This window comes from Macrobrachium nipponense, chromosome 43, assembly GCF_015104395.2.
Source record: "Macrobrachium nipponense isolate FS-2020 chromosome 43, ASM1510439v2, whole genome shotgun sequence".
NCBI lineage: Eukaryota > Metazoa > Arthropoda > Malacostraca > Decapoda > Palaemonidae > Macrobrachium > Macrobrachium nipponense.
In genome coordinates, this window is record NC_061104.1 from 34,702,083 (window position 1) to 34,723,038 (window position 20,956).

General features: G+C 36.1%; 1 protein-coding gene across 3 annotated transcripts in view; it reads left to right on the plus strand.

The window, feature by feature from the left end:
* LOC135213644 (eukaryotic translation initiation factor 5-like) overlaps positions 1 to 20,956 on the plus strand; it is a 131,483-nt gene that overhangs the window by 79,575 nt on the left and 30,952 nt on the right. For all 3 annotated transcript variants that reach the window (XM_064247685.1, XM_064247686.1, XM_064247687.1), the window contains 5 exons: positions 635 to 815; positions 1,075 to 1,228; positions 3,479 to 3,660; positions 8,223 to 8,325; positions 18,771 to 18,928. In XM_064247685.1, the coding sequence (XP_064103755.1) occupies positions 1,075 to 1,228; positions 3,479 to 3,660; positions 8,223 to 8,325; positions 18,771 to 18,928 (597 nt within the window). In that variant the 5' untranslated portion in view covers positions 635 to 815. The remainder of the gene's footprint in view (positions 1 to 634; positions 816 to 1,074; positions 1,229 to 3,478; positions 3,661 to 8,222; positions 8,326 to 18,770; positions 18,929 to 20,956) is intronic.

Here is a 20,956-nt window from a genome sequence, read left to right on the forward strand (position 1 = left end):
TCAGCTCATATTTGCTAATTTATCAGAGATTTGTACGTATTGAATTAGTCGTTGTTTAGTAACTAATGGTAATGTTGTTGACAGTAAACCTTTAATAATTTTGAGAATGTAAACATTAACAGAATTCAGTTAGCTCATGATTGTAACGTTCACACTTTTATGGTTTGTTAATGCACATACATTACAGTATTTCATATACTAACTGTTTGACTGCAAATAGATACTGTCAGTGTAATATTCTAATCAGGCCAATGCTCACACATTTGGCAACATACTAGAGAGACATGTTTTCCCATGTCTCACCCAAACTTGGGATGGCATAAATTCAACTGATGACAGGCCAAGCAAACATGATTGACACACTCACTACCCCCCACAATAAAAGAAAAATTTAGGTTTTCAAAGCTCTTCAGTTTCTGGAAGTTTCAGATAAGAAATTGTAAACATGTACACGCAAAAGTTTTCCTGAATATACCTTGCTGATGTGGGGATGTCTTATTTGTCATCAATCATGGTTATTTTGATAGCTTTTTTGTGGATTGCTCATAGAGTAGTGTTCTAAGATTTATATGATTTTTGTGTTTTATCTTATGTGATGAGATCTTGTATATTATTTAAATATGATTCTTTACAGAACTTGCAGTGGATTGCTGACTATCCTCATGAGAACAGCATCAAGCTACCACAAGTAGTTAATTTTTGTCACTAATTGTACTGGACATAATCAACAGTATTTGAAATCTTAGTTTCCACTTCATCTACAAACATTAACTACAGGTCTCTTTTCATCAAGAAGATTTCATTAAACCACCAAGGTGTGTATCAGTATTTATCTGTCAAAAGTTATGGTAGTTCATAAACTAGGAAAGTATTATATAGAAATGGCTAAAAGGAGAATGAACACAGTAAATTTGTTTTAAGAAGGTAGTTTTATTGCTATTCTCATGTTTTTAAGCAAGCTAAATATGCACTTTGTCTCAAGCTAAAAGTGGTTTTTTTTATATTTTCATGTTTTTAATTAAGCTGAATAAATATGCACTTTGTCTCAAGCTAAAAGAAGTTTATTTATTGTAGATGTCGTACAACGTGAACCGAAATGTCATGGATGCCTTCTACCGGTATAAAATGCCGAAGCTTATTGCAAAGGTAGAGGGCAAAGGCAATGGTATCAAGACAGTCATTGTAAACATGGTTGATGTTGCTAAGGCACTTGGCCGACCTCCAACATGTAAGTAAATGTATATAGTACAGACCTTATTCTTACATAGGAGTGTTCTTTGTGTAAATGTGTGATTGGTCGTTAAACCATAGTAACTAGGTAGTTACAGTTTGTTTATTCTTAAAAAATTTATTTATTTTTTTTTTTTTTTTTGTGGGGGGGGGGGGGGGGGGTTGGGGGGGTGGGGGGGGGGGGGGGGGGGGGGGGGGGGGGGGGGGGGGAGGGGGGGGGGGGGGGGGGACTGGAATTCAAAGTCTCATGCTTGGCAGAACACCAATTTTCTTATGCACACACAGGGAAATATGCTGCCCTAGGGTAAGTAACTCATTGAGAGTTGAGGATTTCATGTTTGGTGATTGTTATGGGTATGCTGCGCATACAGACAAATAACAAACTCGTGAGTAAAATTTATCAACTGCGACTGAGGCTTAGCCTACTGATAAATTAGTGTTTTCCTAAATATTATTACTACTGTAATTACACTACTACTATTAACAGTTCTAAAAGTTTAACGAATGATAAAGGTTGCTGTGAAGCAATGTAATTCAATGTTTACATTTTGTTGCTGGCCACTCGAAGTAGATGGCGGTGTGCTGCTGTTTACGTCTTGATGGCGACGTTCAAATGCCCTGTGATTGCTGAAATTCATCCATTGTTTTTTTTTCATCTTGCTGTCTTCTACAATAAAAATAAATGATGAAGAAACAAATAACAATTATGAAATGCCAAATTAGGATACGGAAGTCACCGATGATAATGTGCAGATCTGAGAAAAGTATAGTACTGTATTGACTTACTATTAGGTTAACTTGGAAATTTAGGCTAAATATGTTGAATAAAGTACACTTTTAATAAAAATTATACACTGAAGTTATAAAATGATAGTTGACATATATGAGTAATAAAATGGTAAAAACCATTGTCAGAACTCAGCCAAGTAATAAGCTATGTCAAAAACTAGTTTTTCGTATAATACCTGACTGAAAATTAATGCTAGCAGTTGAAATATAGGGAGTAACACGCTTAATTAGGAATTCGTTTAACGACGTGGTTGCTGGAACAGGACCCCATCGTTAAAGTATACCAAATATTGTACGCTAGGCTACTCTATATTCGAGATATGATTTTTCCAACAAACTATGGGTTTTTTTGGATCCTAACCCCTTCGTAAGTAGAATACCCATTTTGGACCGGTCGTAAAGCTGTTATAACTCTTGAGATTGCACAAACCAGCAGCCAAGAATCTTTTTGCAGAGATTGGGTGAGTTTCTATGTTAAATGTTTGTTAAGCCTTTAATTTTCAGTATAGGCAATTTGCATTTAATTTTCAGTATAAGTACTGCACAGTTTGGTTTTTGTGTACAATACTGTTTAGTGTATTTTGTTATTTATTGTCACATACAGTACTGTGTAGTGAAAAAGTATAGAAAGAAAAGGATAAAATTGCTGTTGACATACATCCTATTTTTGTATCATATCTGCAAATTTTCAATATCTACAAAGGCCTAGAGTGTAACAGGGAAACACTGTACTAGATGAATTACTTTCAATAACTAGGGAAAGATTGAAATGAACATAGTAGTAGTATAGGAAGCCAAAGGACTAGAAGCCCAGCTTGGCACAATCATGGTAGCTCTTAATACATTTCAGAATAAAAGATGAACGAAAGGTATTTTGTTGCTGATGATAAACTACTGAAGGGAGACCTGGGTAGTTGGAGATTCTTGTAACTAATTAACACCCCAGATGCTAACATTGAGGTGGATATTTATCACCTATGAATGAGTTAATGGTTGTACTTGGCTCACTCTTCTTTATTTGTGACTTCAAAGTATGTGTGTGGGGGTTGGGGCCACATTTTTGGAGGATATGGGACAATTTAGAATTATACAAAGTTGATAATAATGAATAGCTGAATTTAAGAAGAATTATGACCCTCCACTGAAAAAACGGAGGGAGGGATTGTTATAAAGTTTTGTAACCTCATGTAGCAGCATGTCATTGCAGATTGTCATTTGTTGTTAAGCTATTGCTCTATAGTTTTGAAGTTCCCTTTACTTGCAGCTTCACTAACTTTTTATCCTTTTAGTACTTTACCTTCATTCTGCTGCTTTTCTTCACTCATGTTATCTAACCAGTCTAAGTCATCTTTTCACTATCTGAAGCATTAAATGGCCAAAAGTGCTCTAGTGTTTTCACAATTATAAGACTTTCCACTAGCATTTTATATTTATATATATATATATTTTTTTTGTACAGATCCTTGCAAGTATTTTGGATGTGAATTGGGAGCACAGACCCAGTTTGATTTCAAAAACGACCGTTACATTGTAAATGGATCTCATGATGCAACCAAACTCCAGGATCTTCTTGATGGTTTCATTAAGAGATTTGTTCTCTGTCCAGAATGTGAAAATCCAGAGACTGTTTTACACCCAAATGTAAGTTTTATGTTTATTTATGTAATGATGTTAAATATATTTCCATTATAACGCTAGATTTGCCGCTTACAGTCACCCCCCCACATTCGTGGACTCGTCTATTTGCGGATTTTTCTTTGGACCATATCTACCCATTAATCATGGGAAATTCGCCTATTCGTGGGGTTTTCTGATGATAAATATTGACTGATTAGTGTAATTTTTGTTGTACAAAAATGATTTACTAATTTTCAAATATTAATGTTGATTAATATTACATTAGTAAATTTAATCGGATTAAATGATATCAGATAAAAATAATAGTTTCTCACAACAGACATTTTTTTTGTGTATGATAAATAAATGATTTACTAATTTTCAAATATTTAATATTAATGTAAACAACAATAATATCAGTTCTCTCTCTGAGACATCAATAAGAGAGTGGGTTTTTCAAGGAAATGTAGTTTGTTCCCTCTCTTGGGTTCCTCACCAAAAACGAAGACCCCTCTAAACCCCATTCCTACACAGTTAAGAATTTAACAGACCACCTGGAATCAGAAGAGGAAAGACTACTCAGCCCGGAAAAGACTTATCAGATAATATCTCCATAGGATGGAGAAAATTGGAGGACCTTCAGATAAGCTAGTGTGCTCAGTAAAGAACCCTTTACACTCTCTCTCTCCAAGAACACACGTTCCTTTTTCTGAGGAGCCTGATTTCTGAATCCCACTCTCAGATTGGAGATGAAGTCTTATCGACTTTTAAAGTAAAGACTCGTGAGGTCCGGGCAGTTGTTACCTCTCTCTCCTTCAGGCATAATATGTCCATTTTGAATATCCTTCAGTCAGCCTTCTGCAGATGCAAATCACTTTCCGCAGCACACTATCTCTAGGACATGGAGACTACGTATGAAAGTTGCAGTCTTTCGGGACTTTTATCCGTGCATAGGTGGTCATCTGTCCCTCCAGTATGGTAAACCTGGGGGTACATTGTCATTGTACATGGAGTACCCACCAGTTACTAGTGGATGGGTGGTGGTGGGTTTTTTTTTTTTTTTTTTTTTTTTTTTTTTTTTTTTTTTTTTTTTTTTTTTTTTACAGTGTAGGTAGCAGTGTTATGATTTTTTATATGGTCTCTTCCCAGGGCAGAGGCATTTTATTTTTATTTTGCTAGCCACAGGTGTACTTCCCCCAATACATACGATCCACTTATGTAGGGGCAACACGGGCCTATCCAGCCATGCCCACTACAGGTCAAGTGGATCAATTGACCAGAGGCAGTATCGTTCTGCTGTTGCTTTCTCTCTAGGTAAAAAAAAAACGACAAGCATTGTCTAAATGCTGGCAAATGCTCGATTAAAAAATCATTATTTAATTTAATGGTTTGGTGTAGAGTACAGGCAGTCCCTGGTTTACGACGGTTTCGGCTTACGACAGTCCAAGGTTACAACACTTTTCAATTATATTCTTTAAAAATTATTTCCAGGTTTACGATGCCAATCAGATGGAAGAAATATCTCCATAAAGGCAAAATAATCAATATTTGAAGGTTTTATGTTATGAGAAATACAATAAAAATGCAGTTACATAGTTTTAAATACACCCAAAAGCATTAAAAGGTTTTCTTAGGATTTTTTAAGATTTTCAATGATGTTCCGGCTTACAATGCGTCTCGAGAACAGAACCCCTGTTGTAAACCAGGGACTGCCCCTATGTCAATAGATCCCACCTCCCCTCAATGTGGAATCAGCTATGTAATTAGTAAGTTTCCTATACAAAATTGACATTTTTATAATCAAATTAAAGTTTAGTTATATTTACCAAGTAATTACATGATCAATCCCTCTTCCTCCCCTAGCTTGGACATAAAGGCCGCAAACAAATTGAAGCGCTCTGTATAGAGCTCAGCTGCCAAATGAAACAAAATTGAGCATTCATTTCATCCTAGTTTCTTTGCTATAATTGCAATTACTTGCACTGCAATATATAAAATGACCATCACATTTTTTCCCCCAAAATTTTTACAGGAGGTTAAGTATATCTTAGTTTTACCAGACCACTGAGCTGATTAACAGCTCTCCTGGGGCTGGCTTCTGAAGGATTAGATATTTTTACATGATTAGGAACCAATGATTTACCCAGCAATGGGACCTACAGCTTATTGTGGGATCCGAACAACGTATCGAGTAACGAATTTCTATCACCAGAAATAAATTCCTCTGGTTCTGCGTTGGCCAAGCCGAGAATTGAACTAAGGACCACCAGATTGGTAGCTGAGCTCAAAATTCACTCGGCCAACATGGAACTCCATAATTTTTACTCATAATTCCACCAACTTTTATAAAAGAAGTTTTGGTGGGATTAAAAAATAGTTTAGCTGGAAAACAAAAATTGAGTGGTCTGACTTGAAAAATTGTAAGAACAAAAGTGATATGAAGATTTTTTACATCTGCTCAAGTCACTGCTGCTTCCCACAGACGTAATTGTTGATAAAGGTCAAAAGTGAAAGGGTTAAAAGGATGTCCAGTTTATATGAGGATTGATGTAGGAACCCATACTCATAGCAGGTTGTAGAATTTAAAATATAACCTCTCTGCTGTTACTTACCATCTGTACATACAACTGAAAAATCCTTTATAAATTAAAAGAAAATGTAGCAAGAACATTTGGAAGCTTCTGACACATGCCTTGGCTACCCAAGATATATGAAGTGTCAATATTGCCTGGGTTCTTATCAATATGTAATATGGATCTGGCCATATTTGTTGATGAGAAAGGACTTCAAATGATTTTACAGTGTTCTCCCCGTATTCGCGGGGGATGTGTACCAGACACCCCCGTAAATAGTTAAAACCCGCGAATAGTTAGAACCACCACCAAAAATGCTTGAAAGTTCAGATACCAAATGTATACCTTAAATAACATCCTACTTTAAATATACCCAAAATTACTAACCTATTACTGTATTAATCTTTGAGGTTATATTATTAATATAATTTCAAAGTCATCTTGAACATGAGAGAGAGAGAGAGAGAGAGAGAGAGAGAGAGAGAGAGAGAGAGAGAGAGAGAGAGAGAGAGACATATTATACATACATGTACCATAAAAATCTCTAATCTCAGGAGAGAGAGAGAGAGAGAGAGAGATGGAGAGAGAGAGAGAGAGAGAGAGAGGAGGAGAGAGAGAGAGAGAGAGAGAGAGAGAGACTCCCTCCCTCCCCCCTCCCTCCCTCCCCTCCTGTCACATTCTTTTATTCTTACATAATCTTTTAATTTATAAACTGAAATCTTACTAATTCACTTTAGTATTTTCTTTAAGGAATTGATGTTATTGCTGTTTACATTAATATTGATATTTGAAAATTAGTAAATCATTTATTTATCACACACACACACACACACACACACACACACACACACACACACACACACACACACACACACACACACACACACACAGATGCGTGAAGACGTATTTCCTTTATTCTTACATAATTTTTAATTTATAAACTAAATCTTTCTAATTCACTATAGTATTTTCTTTAATGAATTGATTGCTCTTTACATTTATATTATTTGAAAATTACTAAATCATTTATTTATCATACAGAAAACACATAAGAGAGATAATTATTGTTGTATACATAAGAAAGAGAGATAATTATTGTTGTTATTATGTGATATCATTTAATCGTATTAAACTTACTAATACAGTATTTATCCATATTAATATTTGAAAATTAGTAAATCATTTTTGTATCATAAAAATGTACTTAGTCATGAAAATAACATCAAAATACACTAATTTTGGATTATTTATTGTCGGAAAAATATTTATCGTTGAAAAAAAACCTGCGAGTAGGCAAATTCACCGCAAATAATGGATTGATAAGGTCCAGAGAGAAATCCATGAATCTGGAGAACGCGAATATGGAGGGCCCACTGTAACTGTATATTGGAAAACTTGTGAGATATGGTAATTTATAGATGAACAGTTTTTGTATGCATGTGGACCCCTTACCAGTTGTGGGTAATTAATAAGGTAACAAAATTCCTTGCGTAAACGTTCTTTATGAGGTTGGTGATGACATGTAATGTTTATGATATAATGTAGTTTGTTAATTTAAGGAAAGAATTCATGTCACTAAATATGAATGCTTTTTGCAGAGCAAAACTTTTGGGGGGTTAGAACAAGGCTGGGTTAGCTCTGGCTTGAAGGGTATGGATTAATATATAAGGTATCGCTGCAGTTAAAAAGATGATTTTAAAAATTCTATTATTTAATAAAATGTAATTTAAAAGTGTTAAGTAAAGGACAAGGGAACTTTGCTGTGCTGGAAAAAGTTCAAAAAATTTTTGTCTCATTAATTTGCAGTGTCTTCATAACACTTGACAGAAGGCACAGTTTTTTGTAAACTACAGAGATCTTTGTGCAAAAGATAAAAAAGTAAATATTAATGTTGGTTGGATACTTAAGCTAAAACAGATGCCAGATACCCCAGCTGCATTGTGTTGTTACAAGTTTATTGTTGTAATTACATATTGCTTTTCATTAATTTATTTTTTCTTTTACAAAATTCAGGAAAAGAAGGCAACAATCAAGCAGAGCTGCAAAGCTTGTGGTTACCAAGGAATGTTGGATATGAGGCACAAGTTAACAACATTTATACTCAAGAATCCCCCTGGTAAGTATTTCAGAAGAACAAAGGAAAATGGTGTGGTTTAGTTTTGTGGTCAAACAGAATTTAAAGGGTTTTACAGGCAGCCTGCGGTTACCATCACTATCGGTTAGCGGCATTTCGGTTCACGGTGCATTTAAATATATTCATAACTGGGTTTTACATTCTTTAGAGTTTATAGTGCCGTTGTCTGGTTATCAGTTCCTTAGGCTAGGTGCCAAGACCTCCTCATAAAATACAAACATTACGAATATGCATCTTTTCTTTTGTTCTTTTAAAAAGTTATCCATTACTTCGCTGTATCTAGTAATACTGTATGTAGTCTTGTATTACTATTTGTTATAAAATGCCAACAAACCGATCATGGTTTGGTTTGGAAGAATCAGCTGAGGGCCGAGGTAAGATTATTTCGCCGCATTCAACTATTCGGTGGGATTTTCTAGTTTTTATTTAATGTAAATTAATCTTTCAAAACTCCGCTCAAAATTTACGTAAATACGTGAACTAAACTTAGTTATTTTTTTCGTTGATAGATGGAACTGTTGTCTGGTTATTGGTTCACATTTTGGTATTTGCCAAAGCATTGATAGACCCTCATAAAATACAAACAACGAATATGCATCTTTTCCTTGGCTCTTTTTGAAAGTTATGTTTTATTTCACTGTATCCAATAATACTGTATGTAGTCTTGTATAACTATGTATAATATTGTAAAATTCAAACAAAGCAATCAATGTTTTCGTTTGGAAAACTCAGCTGATGGCAGAGGTAAGGTTATTTCACCTTATTTAGCTCGATTCATAGCAATTTTCTTGCTTCTACTTAGCGTAAATACGTTATTTTTCGTTATATGAAGTGCTTTTTAGTTGAAATGTGACTTAAATATGTACATCTTGTTATTTTTTCCGTAAATAGATGGTGTCAGAAGCATGTCATTTTGTGGAAAAAAATCTGATTATGTTCATTATTTTCATCCTATTTTTTCGTAATACAGTGGAACCAACTTACGAAAAATCCAAGTTACGAAAGCAAAGACTAAGATTTTTTTGCTTCTGCATACGAAAATAATTCGGTCACGAAAGGTTGTTACTGTAAAGTCCTGAAATTCGCCCAGACCACCGAGAACAGTTTTAAAACTCGCGTGCCTCTAACTCCGTAGACTCGCCACCATCCTCCCACTCTCCCATTGTTCCTGATGCTAGTCACCGCCGTAAGATCCTGCTCTTTTATTGGTCAGCATCTATCCCATCATCCCTGTACGTAAGGGCGTCCTTTGGCCACTTCGTCGTACTAGCGTTATCGTACGCACACAGAATTCATTCGTTCACATATACGATTTAGTTTGTTAACGTAAATTCGTGTTAGTGATTTCGCTCTCTACTTTATTGTGTTGTGTGTGAACTTAATTATAGTCATGGGTCCCAAGAAAGTTGCTGAAGTTCACAGAAAGAAGAGGATGCTTTCTATGGAGACAAAGATGGAGATCATTAAAAAGTATGGAGCTGGCATGCAGTCGAGTGTGATCGCTAAGGAATACGGCCGAAATCCCTCGACAATAGGCACCATCCTTAAGCAGAAGGAAGCCATCAAAGGAGCCACAACTTCCAAGGACCGTGACTATTTTGTCCAACAAGAGGAGCCACGTGCATGATGAGATGGAGAGGCTGCTTCTTGTATGGATAAAAGACAGAAATCGCTGGCGATATGATAACTGAGACGGCAATCTGCCAGAAGGCCAGTGCTATTTTCGGTGATCTGATTGCCTATGCCGAAGACGATGGAGGAGAAGGGACATCGACGCCAACCCAAGACTTCAAAGGCTTCTCGTGGGTGGTTTGATAAATTCCATAAACGGACTGGCATCCATTCGGTGGTGCGGAATGGGGAGGCTGCCAGCTCAGACATGAAAGCGGCCGTAGCCTTTATTAAGACATTCGACAAGATGATGATCAACGAAGGCTACAGTTCTCAGCAAGTCTTCAACTGTGACGTGACTGGCCTTTTTTTGGAAAAAAATGCCTTGTTGGATGTACATCACCGAGGAAGAGAAGAAGCTACCCGGGCATAAGCCTATGAAAGACAGGCTTACGCTCGCACTATGTTCCAATGCCATTGGGGATTGTAAAGTCAAGCTCCTACTTGTGTATCATTCGGAGACTCCTCGAGCCTTCAAGGCCCACAAAGTGCTAAAGGAGAAGCTTCCAGTGATGTGGAGGGCTAATGCGAAAGCCTAGGTAATGAGAATTTTGTTCACCGAGTGGGTAAATGTGTGTTGTTGTTGGACAATGCCCCTGCTCACCCTCCTGGCCTCGAGGAAGATATCCTAGCGGAGTATTCTCTCATCAAGTTCTTTATCTTTCACCTAACACCACCCCTCTCCTCCAGCCCATGGACAAGCAAGTGATATCGAACTTCAAGAAGCTGTATACGAAACACCTTGGACAAGCAAGTGATATCAAACTTCAAGAAGCTGTATACAAAACATCTTTTCAAGAGAAGTTTCGACATCACCGATACCACAAACCTCACCTTGCGTGAATTTTGGAAGGAACATTTCAATGTTGTGATATGCATCCGACTCATCGATCAAGCTTGGTAGAAGGTTTCGAGGCGAACCTTGAATTCTTCGTGGAGGGAACTCTGGCCTTGTGCCGTATCCCTCTGAGACTTCGAGGGATTCTATGTGGGCAAAGCTGATGCAGATTCAGAAACAGTTGATGATCATGAAACTGGTTTGCAACCAGATCTTGACGAGATCGTTGCTGTCAGCATGTCCATGGGGCTGGTCGTCGACGAGGACGACATCAATGACCTTCTCAAGGAGCACCAAGAGGAGGAGGAGGACCCTATGACAACGGCAGAAATTAAGGATGCTCTAGCTGCTTTTCATAAAGTGGAACCATTTGTAGAAAAGAGACACCCCGAAAAGGCTTACACAGGTCGTATGCTTGCGCAATTCGATGACGTTTGCCTGAGTCATTTCAGGAACATTGTGAAAAGCAGGCAGAAGTAATCTTCCCTGGATAGTTATTTTTGAAAGAGGCCTTTAGTAAGCAGACAGGAAGATCCAAGTGATACGATAAAAAGTTGAAAGTGGTGAAGAAATTTAAATAAAAATAAAAACGTAAAGTATAAAAAAGTTAAAAAAAACAACAACGGAGGAGAAAAAAAACTTTAATTTTTGTGTAAAGTTTTGTGTAAAGTTAATTGTTAATGCTGCCAATTTTTTAATGTGTTTCGTAACGTTAAGTGTTCATGTTTTCTGCCATTTGTCCTCCTCTGTCGCCACTTTCGAAGATCACCTCACTCGAAAGGTAAGGTTCCACATTTTACTACATACGTACGTATGTACGTACAGTTTTTCTTGTATACCATGTACACTAATACACTTTATTTACAGGTACATATAGTATATGTAGTTTGTTACGTATTGAATGGTCCAAATTGTTTTATTTCATTGTTTATTGGTCAATTTAGCTTTATTATAAAATTTACTGGGGTGTTTTTTTTAGGGCTTGGAACGAATTAGGCAATTTACATGTAAAATATGGTTCGAGATACAAAAAAATCAGGTTACGAAGGCTGCTTCGGAAGGGATTAATTTCGTATCCTGAGACACTACTGTACGATATTTACGTATTTACCTGTTATCGGCATGAAAACAATAGTTTAAAAATGTGTTTTTTCATGGGCCAGTATTTTTTATTAAAATACTTTTTTCTCCACTTATTTGCAGTAGAATTGCATCCATGTTGCTGATGCATGATAATTTAAAGCCATTAGCAGTGACAATGTGAACATTTTGTTTTCTCAGCTTCTGCTACAAGCCTACAACTGCAGCTTAACCCTAAAAGGCTGAGTTGGTATTTCCAAAAGTGTGTCCCGTATGCTGGCGGTGTTCGGGAGCGAGTGCCGAAGCGGAAAAAAAGTTTTTCTCAAAAAATCACAGCACGCTTAGTTTTCAAGATTAAGAGTTCATTTTTGGCTCCTTTTTTTGTCATTGCCTGAAGTTTAGTATGCAACCATCAGAAATGGAAAAAAATATTATCATGTATAAATATTGGAATATATAACAGTGTGAAAAAAAAAAGTTTCATAATTGTATACAAATTGCGCTGTGAGCAAAATGGTCAAAGCTAATGAGTTAATTTTTTTTCATTGTATTGTAACACTAAATTGCGATGATTTTGGTATATAACAAATTGTAAAACGATCAAAGCAACACAGAGAAAATATTATCACAACATGATGCATGAATTCGTAATGCGCGAATGTAAATTTTTTTTTTTTTTTTTTTTTCCAAAAATTCACCATAAATTGAAATTTGTGCTAGAGACTTCTCGTTTGTTGCAAAATGAAGGTAATTGATTGAATATTAATAGACTGTAAGTGTTGTAGTGTATAATTGCAGTTTTTGACCATTTCGGTCTAGTTAAAGTTGATCGAAGGTTAAATTTTTTCTATTTGTCGTTATTTATATGAAAATATTTCAAAACTGATAAAAGCTACAACCATGAGTTATTTTTTTTGTTTGTTGTATTCTACATGAAATTGAGCACATTTTCATATATAAAACTTTATGTAACGGCTAGTATAAAACGGTGCAAACATTACGAAAGAATTTTTGATTTTTTCGGCAGTTACCGTGCGGACGTATGGAAAAAGTTTTTTCAAAAATTCACCATAAATCGAAATATTGTGCAAGAGACTTCCTATTTGTTGCAAAATGATGTTCAATGATTGAATATTAAGAATGTAAGAGTTTAGCTTACAATTGCGTTTTTCTACCATTTCAGTCGAGTCAAAGTTGACCGAAGATTGAAAATCTGGCACTTATCTATATTTATAAGAAAATATTTCAAAACTGATAAAAGCTACAACCATGGGTTGTTTTTTGTTGTATTCTACAAGAAAATGCACACATTTCATATACAAGTACTATCCTACTTACAACCAAGTTTGGTTCCGACCCACTGGTTGTAAGTCAGAATGGATGCAAGTCGAACCTTAGAAAGTGGCCAACATACTGGGTAGGGTATACTATCAAACCTTTGCTATATAAAAGTGCCTACTTAGTACTGTAATGTAATGTACAATCATTATTTCAATCTTTTTACCATAATGTACTTCTACTAATACATTTTAATCATTTATGTAATAGTATATATTACGTACAATCAGGCATTGAGTTACAATGGGGTTAGGTTCTTGCATGCATGTCAGAAGTCGATTCTTACATAAATTGGTTTGCAATTCAGTCTACAGTACAGTTAATACCAAATGATGCTGCAGATAGGGCAGGGTAACTCAAACTGATGCTGCCTGAGTGATGAGAGTTCTCATGAGATGGCGCAGTGCCAAGTAACTCAATGGTCAACTGTCTGAAGTAAGGTTGTAAGTACGGGTGGTCGTATGTCGAGCAGGTTGTAAGTCGGATAGTAGTTGTACAAGACTTTATGTAATGGCTAATATAAAACTGTGCAAACATTATGACAATTTGACGAAAGAATTTCTGATTTTTTCAGCAGATACCGAGCGGACATAAGTAAAAAAAAATTTCAAAAATTCACCATAAATTAAAATATTGTGCTAGAGACTTCCAATTTGTTGCAAAATGAAGGTAAATGATTGAATATTACTAGAATGTAAGAGTTTTAGCTTACAATTGCGTTTTTCTACCATTTCGGTCAAGTCAAAGTTGACCGAAGGTTGAAATTTTGGCACTTATCGTTATTTATATGAAAATATTTCAAAACTGATAAAAGCTACAACCATGGGTGGTTTTTTGATGTATTCTACATGAAATTTCGCACATTTTCATATATAAAACCATGTAATGTGTAATATAAAACGGTGCAAAAATTACAACAATGTGACAAAATACTTTCTGAGATGTGTCGCTGATGCTTTTTAGTGCGAGAAGAAAGAAATTTGCGCTTGCCCACCTGGGTAACCCTTGTAAACAAAACAGCAGCTTGATCTGTGAACTCCCAGCATCCCTGAAGGCGCGTGATTCAAAATTTTTTGCCAAGTAGGCCTATAATTATTTTTCCGCAAATATTTAAAAAAACTTTTTAGTGTCGACGTATTTTACGTCAAAGCACCCGACAGACAATTTTCGTCGACATAAAATACGTCCAATAGGCGTTTAAGGGTTAAATTTAGTAATACTATATTTCCTTGTCAATATTTTCTCCATACCAAATAAGGTATAATGCAAAATATTTAAGTCCTGTTCTACTTAATTAATGTCTTTTATAACATAACTATGGTAAATTTTTACTGTCCTACGATGGCTGAAATGCAAGCAAAGCGTTATTATTATCCGATTCGGTTCGGTTGTTGTAGCAAAACAACCGTTATCATTCAGTTGTTTATGGCTGAAGCGTTTAATCAATGATTATTACGGTACTAACGATACTTTTATCCTTCTCATTTGCTTTTGAGCTGATTTAACTAGAAGGTATAATAAATAGAGATATGGAGGAAATGTTAGCAGTCTGAAATATTCTCTCTCTCTCTCTCTCTCTCTCTCTCTCTCTCTCTCTCTCTCTCTCTCTCTCTCTCTTCTCTCTCTCTCTCTCTCTGTGTGTGTGTTTTAAATTAGATATGTACTCATATCAAAGTAAATAGAATATTGATTTTATAAGAGAAATTGCATATGCTAATAAATGTACTGGTGGTTAGTTGGGAAGGATTTTGATAATGACCACCATTTTTCTCTCATCTTCTACCTAAGTTTTATATATATATTCCAGTAATGTTTTCTTGTAGTCCTTTTGTTATTCAATTAGCTAATCCATTGACCTTTAAATTTAATTTTTTCACATATATGTAAATAATTGATTCAAATAATACTTACCTTGAAAGGTAATTGTATTTTCTGTTCACATGTATTAATGGTACTGTAATAAAAATTTCACTGGTAGCCTAAAAATTTACCATACAGTAATACCTTGATTCACAAACACTATTTGTTCCTAAACAGTGGCTGAAGTTAATTTCCCCGTAAGGTTTAATGGGAATACAATTAATTTGTTTATGACCCCCTTGAACCATTATAAATTTTATTTCACACATATTAGACAGTGTGTGAAAAAATCTTAATATAGCTAATAATATAATTTATAGTAGTAAACTAAAACTTAAAAACATTAAAAAGTGAACACTTCCATTTGTTGACACGACTTCTTGCTTGATGGATGACAATCGGCTCGTTGATGCTATCACCCCCTTTCTGTTTCTTTTTTACCCCTTTCAAAAGTATTTTTTCTATCTCTTCGAGTAATTTGGATCTTATCTTAATAAGTGCAGTTATGTTCTTTTCAACATTAGCCTCTTATAATGACCTAGTTTTTCAAAATTATCGAAATCGTTGACTTGACCATCTTGTCATGGTCACGAGGTCGGTCACATGCATACCATGCCCATACTTTTCCATAATTTCCCTGTCAGTGGTTGTTATCTTCTGCACCTTCTTCTCACCATTACTCTTCATTTTCTTGGGGCCCATTAGGAATTAAAAATCAAGTTTGCATGCCAAAAATAAAAGCACAGGATTTAAAGTGAACGAATGTATATTCACATTTGCCCAAGACTGAAATAAAACAGGCTAATCGTGGGTGCAAGTGAGTGGGAGATTTATGTACATTACCATACAGTAACAAGATGGCAGCCCCCAAAATGAACTTCGCATGCACCCGCATTTTTCAAATGTCAGTTTTTCAAAAATTAGTCCATGAATGAAACCAATTTATATACATATATATTGTTTGTGGGTTAGTGTGTTCATGAATCAAGCTACTGTTGTATGTATAAAAAATTGAATGGGCTTTTCAAATTTCCTTTTTGCCTTGATTTAGTTAGATGGCTTGTCAACAGTTGAAGTTATAGTTACGGTAAATCATTCATTAATTTTTTATTGAACAAAAAAAATTTCAAGCATCTTATGCAAATAGGGCAACAGTAAAAGATCTTATTTTAGAAAGTGATCTGAACAAACTTGAGCACTTCCCTTGGTATATCAAAACTCCTTAATGTAATGTCATAGTTTAGAAATTCATTTTGAGAATGGAGCCTCATCCTTCAATACTCCCAAGAGTTTTGTCAGTCTCATCAGAACGTTCCATTATGATTTTGCTCATAGCCTCTGGGAACAGTTCCCATTTCTCAAGCGACATGCCTTTCAGGTGTACCAGAGTGCCTAGCTATGGTTGGTAAATTGGGTTGAAAGGGTCTTTCCTTGAATGTACAGCTTAGAGAGAGAGAATGGGGCAGCACCCAAACATTGAAATCAGTCTGACCCTCTGGTAACACACCCGACCCTGGCAAATGACATGCAGAAGAAAAGGGTTTAACCTAAATCAGTATAACAAAGCTCCAAGTCATCCAGGTAGACCTTGCCAAGTATGCTGAGTCATGTTGACTCTGTGAACCAAGTTGAATGCTCAGTGCCTTTAATAAACCAATTAAGAGAGTGTTCTCACAGTATCCCAGGTTTAAGCAATTAGTAAAAACAACAAATTTACTGTTCATCAAATTGGGAAGGTGTCATAAGTTGACAACTCAAAACACACTTCTGAAGGAATAGTAACTAATCCAAAATGTGAAAAATGGGAGCCAGCACTTTCCACAAAAATATGAAGCTCAAAGTGAAGGTAGTACCAGTAAGCAGAGCAATGCAGACATTGTCCGTGACCTATGCATATCTGGATTGTAATTATAAGAGTTAGGTGGAACATTGATTTTTTTTTTACATCCATGGAAGTAAGGTAATATGTAACTGTTATACCTAGATGTAACATACATACATATATTCATGATGAATCCTTTAATCATATAATACTACCCAGAGGAAATTGTACACAAAAGTACAGGTGCTCATTCAGTTTCTTTTGATCTGCAGAAAATTTTACCTGCACTCTTCACAATAGCTATTGCTTTGCCAACTCAATTATGTATAAAATTTACGTAAACATTTTAGCGTTTAGGCTCTTCAGAACTATTTCTTAATATCCACAGCTCGGGTATCTTATATATACAACCACATATAGCTTTCAGGGCACTGGACAGGTATTGTACATATATAGGCAGTTCCCGCTTAATGGCGATCCGGTTTTATGGGAGCGTGTCGAGTTTCGGGTAATGGCAGTTTTCGCTTATCAGCACCCGCCTAGAACAGAGCCCCTGTTGATAACCGTGGACTACCTATACGATCAAGATTTGGCCCCATACAGTTTGAACGAATTTTGTGGGAAAAATTTTCTTAGTTCTATATATCACTATTGGCTATTAAATAAATTTTCTAGGAATTTGTTCCCTTTTTTATTTCTTATCTTTTATGATACTGTTTGAGCTCTAATTTCAATTGACAAAATAAAATAAAAAAAAATATTAGGAGAACGCTTATAACTTTGTAAAATTAGCGTATTTTTTTACGACTGTCAAGGGAAAAGAGGCCCGCAAAGGGTGGGAGATCTTCACTTATAACTTCCTGTGGAAGATACAGACTGGTTTTTAGATTTTTCCTTATACCATGTGAATATATGTATCTTCCTTTTTCCATTGATGAATTTTTTTTTTCTTTTAAATTGGCCATCCTTAAATTTGGCCTGGTCATGGGTGCATGCTTTAGCGCAAATTAGCCCAGACTGTGGGGTTAATAAAATAGCAGTTTATGTTGGAAAAAATATAAGCTATCTTGCTGGCATCTGGTTGATAGAGCAGTGCAACCCCCACTAAGCTGTCCTGTTTGTCTCTAGATTTCGTGATTTTTTTCAGTTATGTATTCACAGTAACACACAAGTAAAGCTTAAAACGGTAAGAGATGCAAAGAAGTATCATAAAGAAATCTTACAGAGTAAAACAGCACAGCCAGGTCAGAAGAGAAGAAAGAACTAAAAGCTATCAATTGGTGTTAATTATTAAATTCTCTTCCTCATCCTCCAGATTTTGTTTTGTAGGACAGAACAAGACTGATATGTGTTAGATAGTTTACAGAAGCACTTCTACACTTCTCTTGTAATGATAGCTTAAGTAAAAGTTGCAATGTGTGATGTGTAGATATCGTTTATGAAAGTCCTAGCCAGCCAGCCTGACATTTATTCAAGAAGCATAGCCAATGGGTTAATGATTAGAATAATATTTGTTTTGAAATATTTATGAATATGGCAAGTGATTGTAGTTGAACTATGTAACACTGCTAAGAGGAACCATGCACAGCATTGGTCTTGCATCACTAAGTAAAAGGAGCCTCTGAATGCTCCTAACATAATTGTTTATAATTATGTGTTGGACATGATAATTTTTTTTACAGTTTTGGTATATTTTATAATTTTTATGGGTATGTTTAGCATTTGTAAAATATACTACTATAATTTATGTTGGAGTACTTTGAAAATCATACCTTTTTGCTGTTATCTTTCACACTGTTACCAATTTTGACATTTCAGATCTCAAGCCCAACCAGCAAGGTAATTCTTGTACCAAGAGGAAAGATCGCACAAAGAAGGCAGAAAATGGGTCGCATAAGGAGAGTTTAAGACCAAACTCACCACGGGCTGATAAGTCAGATGCATCGGATAATGACATGAATGGTGATGCTGATGATGTAAGTTACCAGTTTCACAAAAATTTCAGAAATATTGGTAGAATTTGAAGTTACAGTTTATTCAATTACATATGATATTAAAAGTAGTGTCCTCCAGTCTTGGTCTGTAATTGTATGTACATTATATACACACAGATAACTGCAACACTGTTCCTGATAGAAATTTTTACACATAAAAGATTTCTTGTAGAAGGTATGCAAGAACAATTTGATAAAATGAAAATACAGATTGACAATCCCTTATCCAAACCCCTGGGGCCAGTTGTGTTTTGGTTTTCAGATTTATGGATTTTAGAACTGAAGCTTGCTCCATAAATATACTAGCGCATTTAATTCCCAACAAGTACTATCATGCACAATAGTCTGTTCCCTCCGCTGATCCAGAGAGTGAATATGAATCCGCGACTATGAAACCACGAAGCAGTTGAACTAGTAACTAATGAAACACCCAATAGATGTCGCACTGTTAGGGCAAGGAAGGACGAAGGAGGGGTGGGAAGCAGGTATATTTCTTGAGCATGGAGGAAAGTCTTCATAACCTAATATCGTTAATTAGCAGGCTGAGTGTAAGTTGTTGTTGTTGACGGTAGTACTGGGTTGAATGTAAAATGTACAGTTAAGGAAATATGTGAAATAAATATGAGAATAAAAGTATTCAGGAACACTGTATTCAGAATTAGCATTTCCTATAGATTATCGTATCTTATCAACAGATGCGACTGTTCAAAACATTGATACAAAGTATTTCCTTAACTGCACATTTTACACTCAAATTTATGCTCAGTCTCTTAAGTAACGATATAGCTTATGGAGACTTTCCTCTGCGCTCAAGAAAAATACCTGCTTCCCACTTCTCCTTCCTTGCCCTAACGGTGGGACAGCTATTGTGTGTTTAATTAGTTACTTTTTCAACTGCTTTGGGGTTTCATAGTCGCAGATTCGTGTCGACTCTTGTATCACTCTGTATCAGCGGAGGGAATGGACTATTGTGCATGATAGTACATTTTTATACATTCAACTTACCTGTCAGATATATACATAGCTATTGACTCCGTCGCACAGACAGAATTTCGAATTTCGCGCACACGCTACAGGTAGGTCAGGTGATCCACCGCGCTGCCGCCTGGGTAGGGCAATGAATATGGAACCATTCCCGTTTTCTATCAGATTTTTTCTGTCGGCCATACTGGCAACATCGTTGTTGGTATCTCCGGCTGGATTTCGTTTTTGGATACAATTGATCATCGTTTTGGACCCTTTGGTGACGTATTTGGATCGTTGTACTGGTATACGCTATTTGTGGACAGTTATTTGGATTTTGGCTTGGAATTTTCATCATGATGTCTGATTCTGGAAGTGTGGTGAGAATGTGTGTGAATGAAGGGTGCAAGGTGAGAATGCCAAAAGCTTCGGTTGATCCTCACACTGTATGTAAAATATGCAGGAAGTATGAATGCTCGATAGATAACACTTGTCATGAATGTGAGAGTTTGAGTGCTGAAGGGTGGAAGTCTCTAACTTCTTATTTAAAGAAATTAGAAAAAGACCGGTTAAGGAAGTCATCTTCCAAATCCAAGCCTAGCTCTCTATCTTCAAGTGGTTTGGTGAGTAATATTGTACCCTCCTCTAACATTATGAACGCTCCTTGTAATATTTCAGGACCTTCTCCGAATGCAGATCCTACGGACTCTGCTTCGGAGATCGCAAGCCTTAAAGCTGCGCTTATGAAAATGGAGCATAAAATGGCTGCCATAGAAGGTAAGCAAATTAGTGCTGTGGAAAGTGATGTGAATTTCCCCAGTGAAGTGGAGGAGGCGTCTGATTGGCTTCACAACGCCCCCAGGCCTAGACCTCTTTCAAGCTCCCAAGCCCAGAGGAGAAGGAATGTCAAAAGCCTTACGGAGGTTATGGAGGATCCCCACCAGTCAGACGTCTCTTCGGCAGAATCTGTAACGTCACAGACTGCCAGAGAACGCATTAGAAAAAGCGTTCTACGTGAATGTTTTTCGTCTTCGGAGAATTCCTCTC